Raw genomic sequence first — 13,232 nt, forward strand, 5'->3', positions numbered from 1 at the left:
TCCAACCTGGCCTTGGACACTTCCAGGGATCCAGGGGCAGCCACAGCTTCTCTGGACAACCTGTGCCAGGGCCTCACCACCATCACAGGAAGGAATTTCTTCCCAATATCCAATCTAAACCTACTCTCTGTCAGTTTGAAGCCATTCCCCCTTGTCCTGTCCCTCCAGGCCCTTGTCCAAAGTCCCTGGCCAAGCCTCTTGGAGCCCCTTTCTAATCTCATGTGGAAAATCAGAGCTCAAAAATAAATTATTAAAGCCGTTGGCAGCAAGTTGGGCAGCTGGGACGGGGAGTTAGCAGGACAGGGAAGTGACTTAGCTGCAGGTTTTCCCCTGAACTGTGGTCAGAGCTGCAGCTGCAGCATCAGTTGGAAGAGGAGAAATGGGAGACAGATTATAAATGATGACAGATGAGATAGAGAGCAGATGTGATCACTGCCACCATAAAGGACATCAGGAGAGCTGCTCATTTTAACTGGCTCATTAGACATGCAGCCTCAGCACTGGGATGCAGAAGGGTTTGAATATATTTAGTGTCTTGAGTTACTGTCCTCATAAAATCTGTTCTTTTTCTTCTGGACCATAAACTTCTGTATTCTGGGCCATTTTCACATCTAAATGGAAGAAAATATTCAGGGAATAATCCATCCTGTGGCACTGAGAAGAGAGGAGCAGAGTTAATTGGAGGTGTTATCAGTGCTGATCAAAGAAAGAAATGTGACTTAATTTCTTCCTGTTATTTCATTCCACAAATTTCAAGAACCGCTTTCAGAGCAAAGGCATCTTTCAGCAGTGCAGGACAGAGTAGTCCTGATTTGTTCCATCTGCTTCTTACATGGTCATTGACTCCTGGTCAAAGCACTTCCAAATCCCATTCCCTGTTCTTCTTTGATTTCATATATTTTAAATTGTGTCAGACTGAACGAGAACAGAAAATGTATCACTGCTGGTCTTTTGAGATCTGCTCTCTCTGTTAACTGTGGAGTCACTGGAGACTTTCCTGAAAGATGTTGTTATTCATTTTACCCATCCAACAAATTTATTAAATATGCCAGGAGTCTTTTCACACTGCTCTTGGACAAGGTTACTTTTCTCTGAATGTAAAATAATCTTTTCCTGGCAACCAGCAGATTTCAGAAAAGCCTCGTGAACTGAACAGAGACGCGGGAATTGCGTCTTTGCTCTCAGGATCTGCTTTTTTAAATCTCATTAAGTCAGGACCTGTAAGCCTTTGGAAATGCTTTTTTTTTCCCTCTCCTTTATCCTTCCTTTTTTGTTCTGTATGTTTAAATCATTGTAAGTATCTTTTGTTACCTTAAATCTGAGTGGTACCATCAGAGCTGTCTGTTTTTCCTCTTCGCTGCTTCTCCTGGCAGTTCTGGCACTGCTGCCATTGTTTCATGGAGTGTAGAGGTTCTCCAGGATCAGCTCCTGAGATGGGTGCAGCTCTGTGATCCTGGATAAACTCCAGACAAACTCTTTCCCTGTGATAAGCCAAGTATGTAACATCATCTGATAAAATATGGGCGTAGCATGGTTAGTGCCCACGGGATTTTTAATAGACAGCTGTTGCTATTCCAGCTTGGAAAGTTTCTGGAATAAACTTTCTGCCTGAGTGATATGGCTGTGGATGCTGTCAATGCCATGTCAGAGGGGTAAGGAGCTTTCCAACTGCTTCAAAATTAGGGGTCATTAAGCATAAATCAGAGAATCTTTCAGGATGGGAAAGCCCTCTGAGATCATCAAGTTCAGTCATTAACCCAGTGCTGCCAAGGCCACCCATGTCCCCAAGTGCCACATCCACATGGCTCTAAACCTTCTCCCAGCGCTGGAGATAGTGGTGACTGCTGGTTGTTCCTCTCCTGGCTGTTCCACACTCATTCCATCAGCCTCCTGTGCCTATCTGGGACCAGGCAGCACCAACTGCCTTGGGAGCTTGGATTTCCTGAGCACATCCCTCTGGATGTGAGTGGGATCATAACTGTGTTGGATTTACTGGAGTTCAGTCACACCCTGGCAGTGAAGAACCATCCAATGAACCTGTTGATGTTGTGAGATGTCAGATGCTTTTAAGTCCTTCATTGCCAAAATGCTGTTACTTAAATTAAAACTGCTCGTAAGGATGAGCCAGCTGCCATTAAGTGATTGCATTTCTGCTCTTCCTAATATCCAGCCTAACCCTGCCCTGGCACAGCTCCAGCCTTCCCTTGGGTCCCATCTCTGTTCTGTCACTTGGGTACAAGTCTGACCCATGTGTCTGTTGATGTACAGATTGAGCCTTATCATCTGTACTATAAAAAATAGGCCTAGATAATCATTTATTTCCTCCTTTAGCCTGGAAATGTCTCTTTTATTGCCCACAGTGATGGATTTCTAGTGTATGATTGAGGCCATGAGATGTTGCTCTGGGTTGTGAACAGTTGTGATGATGTTTTGAGTGTGTTATGGTGAAGAAAGCAAGCAGCAGCCCTGCTGGCTTGGGATCCTTGTCCTGCTCACCAGAAGTGTGTCTGCAGTTCCTACAGCAGCTGGAATTGGTAGCACACCACTGCTGTGTCCTCAGTGACTTCTGGGCAGGGTGATGGTGTTTGAGCAGATACTCCACAGCTTCTCTCTCTGCAATGAGATCTGACCCAAGGGACAGGAAAGTTTTTCTTGGCTTTGAACTTGGCTGTCCCAGTTAGCTCAGCAAATTAAGCCAGTGTTTGATTCCGTAGGAAAGAATAGCATGTACTGAAGAGCATTCCCTGGTTTGTTGGGATTTTCTTTTAAAATGTTAATTCCTTCCAAGTTAATTTGCAGTTACAACATCAGAGGGGAGCTGCGTTACAAAAATCAGTAAATCAACTTTGGTGATTAACTGATCCTTCAAGAGGAGCTCATGGAGCTGAGCTTGGCCCTTCTGCAGCCAGGACAGACATCTGGACATCCTTCTGCAAGGGAAGAGGCTCCAAGCTTTGTCAGAGCACACGAGTCTCTGCACTGGAGTTAAATCATTGCACTCTGCAGAGCTGAATAGAATATGAATACACGGCTTTTGGAAGACCAGATTCGCTGGGCACAGTGTCAAATCTCTTGCTTTTGGAATGTTTTCGTGGGATTAGCTGGAAGAAGGGAGATATGGGTATAAATCAGGGAATTTGGTGGGTTCAGAAGTGAACAGGACTGATTCTCATTTGGTTTTTTGCCAGTGTTTTACTCCAGTGCTGCAGTGCCTTAATGCTGGAGTAATTTTACACCCTTTAATCTCTTTTTTTATTAGTGACACCTTGTCCCCTTCCATCTGTGTCACAAGGGGCAGTGTCATTTCAGGGGTGTGCTTGAGGTACCAACTCCCTGTATCCCCCTGCTCTGTGCCCAGAGCTGTGTGTGCCTCAGATTTGGGTGGATAAGGGAGCAGATGTGTGGGGAGCACATCCAGCATCTATTTATAGGAACATGGAGTGACAGGGGGACAAGGGGGAATGGCTTCAAGCTGACAGAGAGTGGGTTTAGATGGGATATTGGGAAGAAATCCTTCCCTGGGAGGGTGGGGAGGCCCTGGCCCAGGTTGCCCAGAGAAGCTGTGGCTGCCCCTGGATCCCTGGAAGTGTCCAAGGCCAGGTTGGACAGGGCTTGGAGCAACCTGGGCTAGTGGAAGGTGTCCCTGCCCATGGCAGGGGGTGGCACTGGATGGGCTTTAAAGCTCCTTCCAATGCAACCAATCCATGTTTCTGTGATCTCCCCTTGTGCCCATGTACAGCTTTCATTAATATTTGTATTCCTTAGAGCTGCTGGAGGTGTGCACTGGGCTGTGCTGTGTAGGGGGTTGGAAGGATGAAGACTCATCTTTATGTCTTTTTTACATATATATATATATATATATATATATATATATATATACACACACACACATATGTGCCCATCCAGGCAGACAGCCCTGGCCATCCCAGGAGTCGATACAGGCACTGAGAGCAGACAAAAGCTGCAGAAACTGAGCTGGCAGGGCTATTAATTTTTCACCAAAAAAAGAAATCTGACATTAAAAATAGAAAAATCTCTGATGATAAACTCTGCAGTGGTGAGACTCAAAGCAAATCATTTCACCGAGCTCCTTGATGTAGAAATCATTACTGCCACTCTCCTGTATTACTAAAAAAAAAAAAAAAAGAAAAATAAAATAAATAAAAAGCCTCTGCTCTTGCAGTCTGGTTTGGTTTCCAATTAACACTGACAGAACAAGTGACTGCAAGTGTTTATCAGCCAGCCCAAAGCCAAGGTCTGGGAAGCTTAGCAGAGGTAATGTATTACTCATGAATCCTGTACTTTATTCTGGAATAGTTCGTACATGCCTTATTCATAACACCAAAGTCATGTCTGTAATTAATTTTGGGTAAATACCCTTCCAGCTGCAGCTGAAAAGCAGTGTAGGAGCTGACTGTGGAACCTGGGCTGGTGTGTCAGGAGGGAGCTGCACTTCAGCTCCTGCTGCGAAGAACAGGCACTTTGGAAGCTTCTGGATCTTCAGTTCATGTGTGGGATTAATGCAGTTACAGCTCCATTCAGGGCCTTCCCAAAAGTTATCAAAGGGGTTTCCAACAGCAAACAAACAACTGCTGTTATTTGCTCTCCTGTGATGTGGAACACAAGGCAGAGGGGGGTGGCTGAAGGCTCCCTGTGTGCAGCCACTCTCGATCTGGAGCAGCAAGATGTTGTTCCTGATCCTCACAAAGGGAAGGAGCTGATACCTCTCATTCGTGGAATCACAGAACCTTAGAATGGTTTGGGCTGGAAGGGACCTTAAAGATCATCCAGTTCTACCCCCTTAGCCACACCTTCCACTAGCCCAGGTTGCTCTAACCTGGCCTTGGACACTTCCAGGGATCCAGGGGCAGCCACAGCTTCTCTGGGCAACCTGTGCCAGGGCCTCCCCACCCTCCCAGGGAAGGATTCCTTCCCAGTATCTAATCTAAACCTACTCTCTGTCACTTTGAAGCCATTGTCCTGTCCATCCAGGTCCTTGTCCAAAGTCCCTCTCCAGTTCTCCTGTCCACCCTCTATAAGTTCTTGACCTTGCAGCACCAACCTTTACATGGAGATGAACACCTTGACCCTTCTCCAAATGACAACCACAGCATCATCAATCTGGTGATTTATTGCAATATGTGTATATATAAACAGCAAATACAAGTTTCCATAATCTGGCTGAATGGGGCCAAATAAAACCCAGCAATTGCTGCTGCCCTTGACTTCCAGCTGTACCTGGCAACACTCAAGCTGTGTTTCAGTCACTTGTTTCCTTCTGATCCATTCCTCCTTCCCACGGGCATTCCTGGAGTGTAAATTCATTTGTCTGTCTCTTCCAAAAGGCTGTGATCTGATGTCCTCCTCCCATTCCAAAGAGGAGAAGAGCCAAAGGAAGTCAACAGGCTGTGGTTAGCTCAAGGTGCTACAACCACTTCCAAGGCCCTTCTGTTGTCCCAGCTTTTTGTGTTTTGTCCCTTCTGTTGGTGCTATTTGGGGAATTCTCACAGCACAGACGTGTGGGATGGGAGGCACTGCCCTGTGCACAGAGGCATCCTCACGGCTCTGAAGCTTCAGCTGAGGTATCAAAGCTCTGTTGTGCTGGGCAGAGTCACCATCTGGAGAGGCTTCTCCTTCTCCACGGATGGGAAGTGTGGAGCGATGGGATCCCGGCACGGGCCCTGTGCCAGGCCAGGGTGTGGAGAGCAGCTTGCCTGGCAAAAAGTGGGATTTTCCTCACTCTCTTTTGGTGCTCAAGTCACCCTGAGGATGGAGATACTGTCAGTCCATAAAAACATTTCAGACAACAGTTACTTGAGTTGATGGTGCCTCTGTAAATGGAGTTGCATTCTGGAACGAGGCACAGCAGGATTCCTCACCAGTGCAAGAGTTTATTACCTGTAAAAAGGATTTGGTGCCCTTCCACCTGTCCAAACCTGAGGATCAAGCCTTGCCTTGTAAGAAAAAGGTGATTTGTTTCTCATCCCACTCCTCCAGTGGGCACATCCACTGGCAGGGCATCCCCAGGCCCCACTCCCATGAATCCATGTGTTACTGCTCCTAAAGGAGGTTCGTTGGCAGGGCCTTGGGGGGGACCTTGCCAGACACCTGGCCAGGGCATTACAAGCATCGTGCTTTTATTCTTTTCTGGTTTATTTTGAGATGGGAAATCATTCCCCCTGGATGTGGATGAGCTGGTAAATCCCCACCGTTGTGAAAGCTTCTATCCTGTGCAATATTTACTTGACGTTTGGCCATCCCAAGGATTTCTTTGCTTTACCAGACAGGGATGAGCTAATAACATTCCCTGTCCTTAAAAGCCCTTTTAAAGCCACGGTTGATCTCATGTTTTATTTTCCTTGGCCGGGAGGGGTTTGATTGCTTTTAGTGTAGTCACATTTTTATGCAGTTCCAGAAATGAAGTGGGTTAAAAGGGCTCCCTTGGGAGCACCCAGGGGCTTAAGGAAGAATGTAATTTTGTTGGTAAAACCAAGGAAACAGCAGACACAGCCCACCGAGGTTCCAGCGTGGAGCCTCAGCAGCTCCTGCCCTGCTTGCTGCATCTCCTACAGGGGCAGGTATTTGCTGCTTTGCCCAGAAATTATATTAAAACTTCACATTTTTGCACCCTGAGTGTTTTGTGTGTCTGTGGAGAATTAGCTTCTCACATCTTTGGGAAGATTCAGCCATGTTAGACTTGCAGTGTTACAAGCTGGAAGTCTGTAAATGTTTAAAAATGTCAATAAAAATGACCTTTAGCGGTGGAAGTTGTTGTCTGGTTTATTATATTTTGCCTTAAACAGGTCTTGGTGTGTTGCTCAGTTAATTTGCTTTGGTTGTCAACTTGGTAGGTCATGGCCAGAAGCATCTTTATTACTGGAGAATGTGTTTACAAAGAAATAAAGCTTCACTGCAGGACTGGCACAGGGTGGAAAGTGCAGATGTCGTTTAAAGGACATTTTTTTCAAAGTGTGGATATTCTAAATATGGCATTTTCTAGTGACTCCAGGGTTGGTGACATGCTTTGCAAGTGTGGTTCTTCTCTGTAAAATGACTAGAAAACTTCAGTTTTCATGGAATTGTACCTCTGCTGTTCTCAAATTTACATCTGCTCATAGAAAATCTATTGGGTGGGGTTTTTTTGCTGTCCTCCAATGTTTGGGGTGTTTTGAGCTATCAGTGTTTACAATTAATTGGTGCTTCACAAGCGAGAATTCATCCACCTCTATTTCCCAAAGCTGGATGAGGTTGAAGGATTAGCAAAAAGGGGCAAAAATTACCTTCAAAAGTTGTTTTCTTGGTGTAACAAGAAATCCTAACACACTCTTTCTTCTGCTTTTAGGAGTGGCCACACCCTACTTGCCTTCTGGTTTTCCCGACAAGAAGGAAAATTAAATCGACAGCAAACTATTGAACTGGGACATCACATTCTCAAAGCTCATATTTTTAAGGTAACAAAAATTCAAATGAACACTTAACACCAAGCTCATCCCCAGCACTGGCAGTGCTCAGTCGTGTCTGGTCGTGGGGTTGGTGTAAGAGTGTGATTGCCTGAGGCTGCTGGAGCGAGTAGAAGTTTGGGAAATTGGCAATGGTATCTACGAAATGCTTGAAATTAAACCCTCCTTCAGCCTGTAAATTGGGCAGATAGCCTCCTTCCCTCAAAATTGCTCTACAGCCTAAGAGGTTTCCTCCCCTGTAAGATGAGTTCTTGTAACAGCATCTAGAAAAGAGAAATCTTTTAAAAGCGGATTTGAAGAATCCAACGCTAAATTTAGGTTGTAAAGGGGAAATTTGCTGGTTGTTAACATTGGCTGATCACTCCATGTTCCTCTTCACACAGACATTTCAGACCTGGGTAGTTGAAAGGCAAACTCAGGTGTGACCATCAGTATGACCCATAAATATCATTCTTCCTGCCTGCCCAGGTACCAGAGGATCGAAATTAGAGGATGGATTTTTAAGGTCACAGGAAATAAAGAATTTCTTGCAACTGTTGGGATCTGTGAGTGTTTAACACCGGTAAAAACAAGGCTGTACTTTCATCTGGTCTATACAGGATTTTATAACTTCAGCACTGCTGTGGGTATTCCTAGAGCAAACAGGTGGTTTGTGCTTTGTGTCAGCCCTGTTGGACTTATATATTGCATTCCCTGGGCAATAAATACTGCACCAGTTTCCCCATCAGGTGTAGCAGCAAAGTCTGGATCCAAAGGGAAGAACCCCAGCTCAGCACTTTATCCTCAGGGTGTCATTTCACATTTTGAGTTACATTCCCAATGCCAGATTCAGCCCTGAGTTTACTGCTCAGCTGCCATTTAGATCTGAATCTGGTTCCAGACCTTCTCCATTCCACACTTCCATGGTGGAAACCAATAACAGGGATTCAGGCTCTGAGCAAAGGACAATTTTCATGGAGTGGACGAGCTGTCTACAGATTCCAGGTTTAATTGAGCAATATTTACAATAGTAGAAAAAGCCAATTAGCATATGAGAAATGTCACTCCAACCTTCTGTTCCTCATCACTCAGCAAAACCTTTGGGTATCCAACACTGCAGGAAGACCAGTGACAGAAAACCAAAACAGAACGTTGGTTGGAAGTACCACAAACTTTTGGAAGGGTTCGAATTAGCTAGATTACAGACTGTAACTTAGTCTTTTGCTTTTCCTTGAATAGATTTATTTTTGTTCCTTATTTTAACAAGTGTTTACTGTGGATTTGTGAGTGTTTACTGCACAGAACAAGAGCTGCATTAGTTTCTGAAGGAGGCATTAGGCTGGAATATTACAGACCGTGTTTAAGATCTTGAGCATTCTTTAAACAAAATATTTCCTAGAGTACAATCAAGGACTCTTTGCCTGTTGTAACCAGCTCTATTTGTTTCTAAACAAGCATTTTTTCCATTCAAGCTTTTCTTTCTGTCTGATCTTTTGCTGAAGCATTACCGGCCTGGCCGTGGGTTTTCTGCCAAGTAGGGAACGTGTCAGGTCATCAATTCAGGATGTTCTTCCTCAAGTTCCCATATTAAAGCAGCAGCTTTCTGCAGACACAAACATCTTAATTTTGAAGGTATTTATGGAGGCCTGATGCCATTGTAATTCCATTTTATTTACCCATCAGAAAGCTAGGAGAAGATTAGAACAGGACTAAAGCGTTTTGTTTGGAGGCTGAGAGCTGGGTATAGAGACAAACTTTGATAAAACAGTGCAGAAAATTTCTTTATCCTTCCCCAGTCCTTACTAGTTTGAATCCTCTGGTACCTTGACAAGGTGATGATGGAACACTTGGAATTTCCAGGTGTAAAAATTCAGGTGCTGACCTGACACATTGGTGGGAAGACACTTTCACATTCTGCTCTTCACTTGCTGGCTGAGATCTGCTGGTTTTCTCTTTTAAACACAAACATCCTCAAACAGTTGGGGGGGGGGGGGAGAAAAAGTAAAATATTTTAATCTTTTTAATCAGTTACCAGTCTTAACAGGAGCATATGGAAAGCCAGCTTGGAAAGCCTGGCAGGAAGTGAAAGGGCACAAAGAGAAATGTGCAGTTGTCGTACAAGAAGACCCAAACTTCAGGCTGACGTATGTTTTCCAATCAAGCAAAGAGGAGGCTTTAATTTAATCCTAAATTAGTTAAAATGTCAGTAATCCAGATGTGGATGATGCTTTGAGCAACCTGGTCTAGTGGAAGGTGTCCCTGCCCATGGCAGGGGGTGGAATGAGATGGTCTTTAAGGTCCCTTCCAACCCAAACCAGTCTGGGAGTCTGTAAGGTGCAAGTTGCCAAATAGCAGAGGAAGTGATAAGTCAAAAATTGAAGGTGCTGACAGCTGCATACCAGACAGGACAGAAGAAACCAGCTCTGAACACTGGGGTTGTGAGGGTTGGCAAAGTTATTCAGATGGTCAGGCCATGCCTTGGTCCCATTTTGGATGATCCCAGTGAAGTGGGAACCACTGGTGGTATTTTGGTTTGATGTTGTATCACACTGAAATTTGCTTTTGCTGAAGGATTCAGCCTGTACAATTCTGTTAAGGGAATATAAGAAAAGGAAGATACAAGCTGTAAAATGAGAAATAGTGCAGGTTTTTTTCAGCAATTGAATGCTGATGGTGTTGAATGTATTTTTTTCTTTAAAGGATAAATGTCACCTTTTAGGTCTTGCACTAATATCTAAGCATATATATTCTAATGCAAGTTAAGATTTTTATAGCATCTGTAATTATCTTCAGAGGGCTGTTCTCAAAATATCTACCCTTTTCCTTGGTCCTTGATGGTGATTCAAACACCTTATTTATGGGCTTGATAGTAGTATAACAATTTTTAAATTGTTTTAACTGTTTATTATAAAATTGTTTCCCATTTCCCAATTACACTATTCTGAGTTCATGAAATTTAATCTTGACCTTTAATGTCCTGCATTGTGTCATTTCAAAAGCTGCATTTAGCAGTGGCTCAAATTCCTGAGGTCTCTTCTTCTCTTAGCACAAGCAGATCTTTTTCTCGGTTTAGCTGCCTGAATTTTAAGGAAACAAGCACATGGAGCTGTTATTTATAAGAGCTTGTGTAATCTGTTGCTTCTTTTGGTGATAAAACTGTTCCAAGTGACAAATCTGTTGATGGCTGGAGCGATGCTGTGGAGTCTCTTCCCCACGTCAGGCCTGCAGCCGAGTCCAGCAGCAGGTGGAGATGCTGATTCCTGCATGTCTTCCCTAAGAGGAAACAATCCCACTTTTTGCTGCTGGTTTTGTTCCCACCTTTTCAGTCCTACAACCTGGAACTGTGATCCTGCTGTTTTGCACGGATACAAGTGACCCCCCGGCGTGCGAGGAAGTGGGAATCAGGGTTTGCATATCAAAACAGAATTAAGGATGTCTGTGCAGTTTCCATGGAAACAGCAGGTTTTAATGGGAAATGGATCAGAACAGCAACGTTTAGGGTGTACCCACATCACACAGCGAGCACAGCACGCAGCCAGGCTCCTTCCTGGAGCTCCAATCCCATCCCTCTCCTCTTCCATCCAGCTGTTCACTCCCATCTGTTGGCTGCAGAGCAATTATGGCTCTTTGCATAGGAGGGAGAAACCTACAGTTCTGTGCTCTGCCACTTAGTGATGCTGGAAAATATTTCATATTTTGGAATCTTTCTGGAAAACGTCAGACTTCCTGTGTGTTCTGTATAACCTGATCATGGACACCAGCAGGAAAGGTCAGAGATGAGAAGGGGGAATACCGCTCCAGGCTGTGGTTGAGAGTTCCTTAACTTACCTTATTGTGAGCAGACATTGTCTTCTGGTTTAACTGTGTGAATAATAAGGAAATTTGTGAATCAGTCCTGCCAAAATAACGTGTACTTTATTAAAAAAGAAAAAAAAGAAAAGGCAGCAATCTGTGCACCTTTAGCACGACGCTTGGTGAGGGTGTTGAACGGATTCTGGTTGCTCACAGTTTAATCCTGCCTTTTCTAGACCCTGGAAATGGCTGCACAACCTTTACTACCATTTTTTTAATCAATTGCAAAGGTCAGATGTGGCAAATCATTGCATTATTTTGGGTGTAGCCATTGTTGTCCTGAAATTCTTTGAAGTCCAAAGGACCAGGAGGATCTGTCCGGAGTAACTGAGCAGATTTGTGAGCTTGGGTCTCAGTCATCTTCTCTTTTTTTAGGGGCTGAGTAAAAAAGTTGGGGTGTCTTCCTCCATCCTCCAAGGGCTTTGGATCTCCTACAGTACTGAAGGTCTTTCCATGGCTTTGGCATCTCTGAGAAATCTCTACACCCCGAACATAAAGGTACCGGAGGAGGGGGAGGGAGAGCTGGGGTGGCACAGGAAGCTCCAGTGATGAGCAGTAACCACACACAGAGGATCCAGAGGAGCTCCCTGTCCATGGCAGTGCCCTGCCCAGGCTGAGCAGCTTCCTGGGTGTTTGTCCTGAGGTGGGGAGAGGCCATGAGTCCAGTTGGGATGTTTTACCATCTGGGATGGTCCCTCAACTCTGCTGCTTTGACCAGGAATCTCCTTTGAATTGCAAGGAGTGAATAGTGAGTCTGTGCCTGTGCAAAATGATTCTCTGGGGGTTTTCCTCTTCAGAGATGTGGAATGAAACAACTGTTGTTGGAATGTGGCATAAAGGGCTGTGGCTTAGACAGGCACGAACTCGGATGTGACACCAAACCCCTGTGCCCACATGCTGGTTCAGGCCCCTTTTTTGCTTTGTAAGGATGAATGTGTTGACTTAAAATGACCCCATCTCTGCAGCAGAAAGGATTTCAGACAGGGAGACAGGTTTGGAATTGTTCCTCATGTGGAAGGATGTTTGTCCCAGCTCCTCCCAATCCGTATTAGGTGAGCTCTGTCCCCAGGCCCCTTCCTTGACACTCTCCAAGCATCAGGTGGAGCCTTTTCCACGGCTGCCGAGTGCAGAGGGAGCTGTGCAGGGATAACCAAAGCCAGCCCTAGGGAGGATCCCAGGGGAAGGATGCTGAGTACAGTTCTCTCCAGCTGTGTGGTTTCAGTCCCCATCCTGGGGTGAGACGCCGTGTCTGCAGCTGCTGCAGCAGGGCTGGAGTGACTTTGTTCCCAAACAAAGGGAGGCTGCACCACTCAAACCACTTATCAACCACTCAGGGACAGATTAAACTGCTCCATCTACCTAAAATGGCACCATCTATTGGGCAAGTGGTTTCACTCAGCATTTCATGTCCTTTGCTGTTTGTTTGGAGATGTGCAGAGGGCTCTGGTGTAACGTTCTGTTGTCACCCTGACAATAAACTCCTGTCTCTCCAGAACTCTCAGCCAACTCCTCTCCTTTCCCGTGCAGGTCAGTCGGCTGCTGATTTTGGGAGGTGCAAACGTGAATTACAGGACAGAAGTCCTGAACAACGCCCCCATCCTGTGTGTCCAGTCCCACCTGGGCTACGCCGAGATGGTGGCTTTGCTCCTGGAGTTTGGGGCCAACGTCGATGCCGCCTCGGAGAGCGGCCTGACCCCCCTTGGCTACGCGGCTGCTGCCGGGTTCCTGAGCATCGTGGTGCTGCTGTGCAAGAAAAGGGCCAAGGTAAAGTGGCCACCATCCCCTAAAAGCTGATTTTAGCTGTTCCACATCTGTGCAAGGCAGGGCGGGAGCTGCAGGACACGGAACGCTCGCTGAGGGAACACCCTCCAGCAGATGAAGCCTTTTGGGATTGGCTTTTCTGCTAAAACACAGTGGCTTTAAAAATCCCACGTTGACACC

General features: G+C 45.4%; 1 protein-coding gene across 8 annotated transcripts in view; it reads left to right on the forward strand.

The window, feature by feature from the left end:
• Positions 1 to 13,232, forward strand: part of TANC2 (tetratricopeptide repeat, ankyrin repeat and coiled-coil containing 2) — a 235,990-nt gene that overhangs the window by 193,648 nt on the left and 29,110 nt on the right. For all 8 annotated transcript variants that reach the window (XM_027702319.1, XM_027702321.1, XM_027702323.1 and 5 more), the window contains 3 exons: positions 7,343 to 7,451; positions 11,667 to 11,789; positions 12,819 to 13,055. In XM_027702319.1, the coding sequence (XP_027558120.1) occupies positions 7,343 to 7,451; positions 11,667 to 11,789; positions 12,819 to 13,055 (469 nt within the window). The remainder of the gene's footprint in view (positions 1 to 7,342; positions 7,452 to 11,666; positions 11,790 to 12,818; positions 13,056 to 13,232) is intronic.

This window comes from Neopelma chrysocephalum, unplaced genomic scaffold (genome assembly GCF_003984885.1).
Source record: "Neopelma chrysocephalum unplaced genomic scaffold, ASM398488v2 Primary Assembly neopelma1_182, whole genome shotgun sequence".
Lineage (NCBI taxonomy): Eukaryota > Metazoa > Chordata > Aves > Passeriformes > Pipridae > Neopelma > Neopelma chrysocephalum.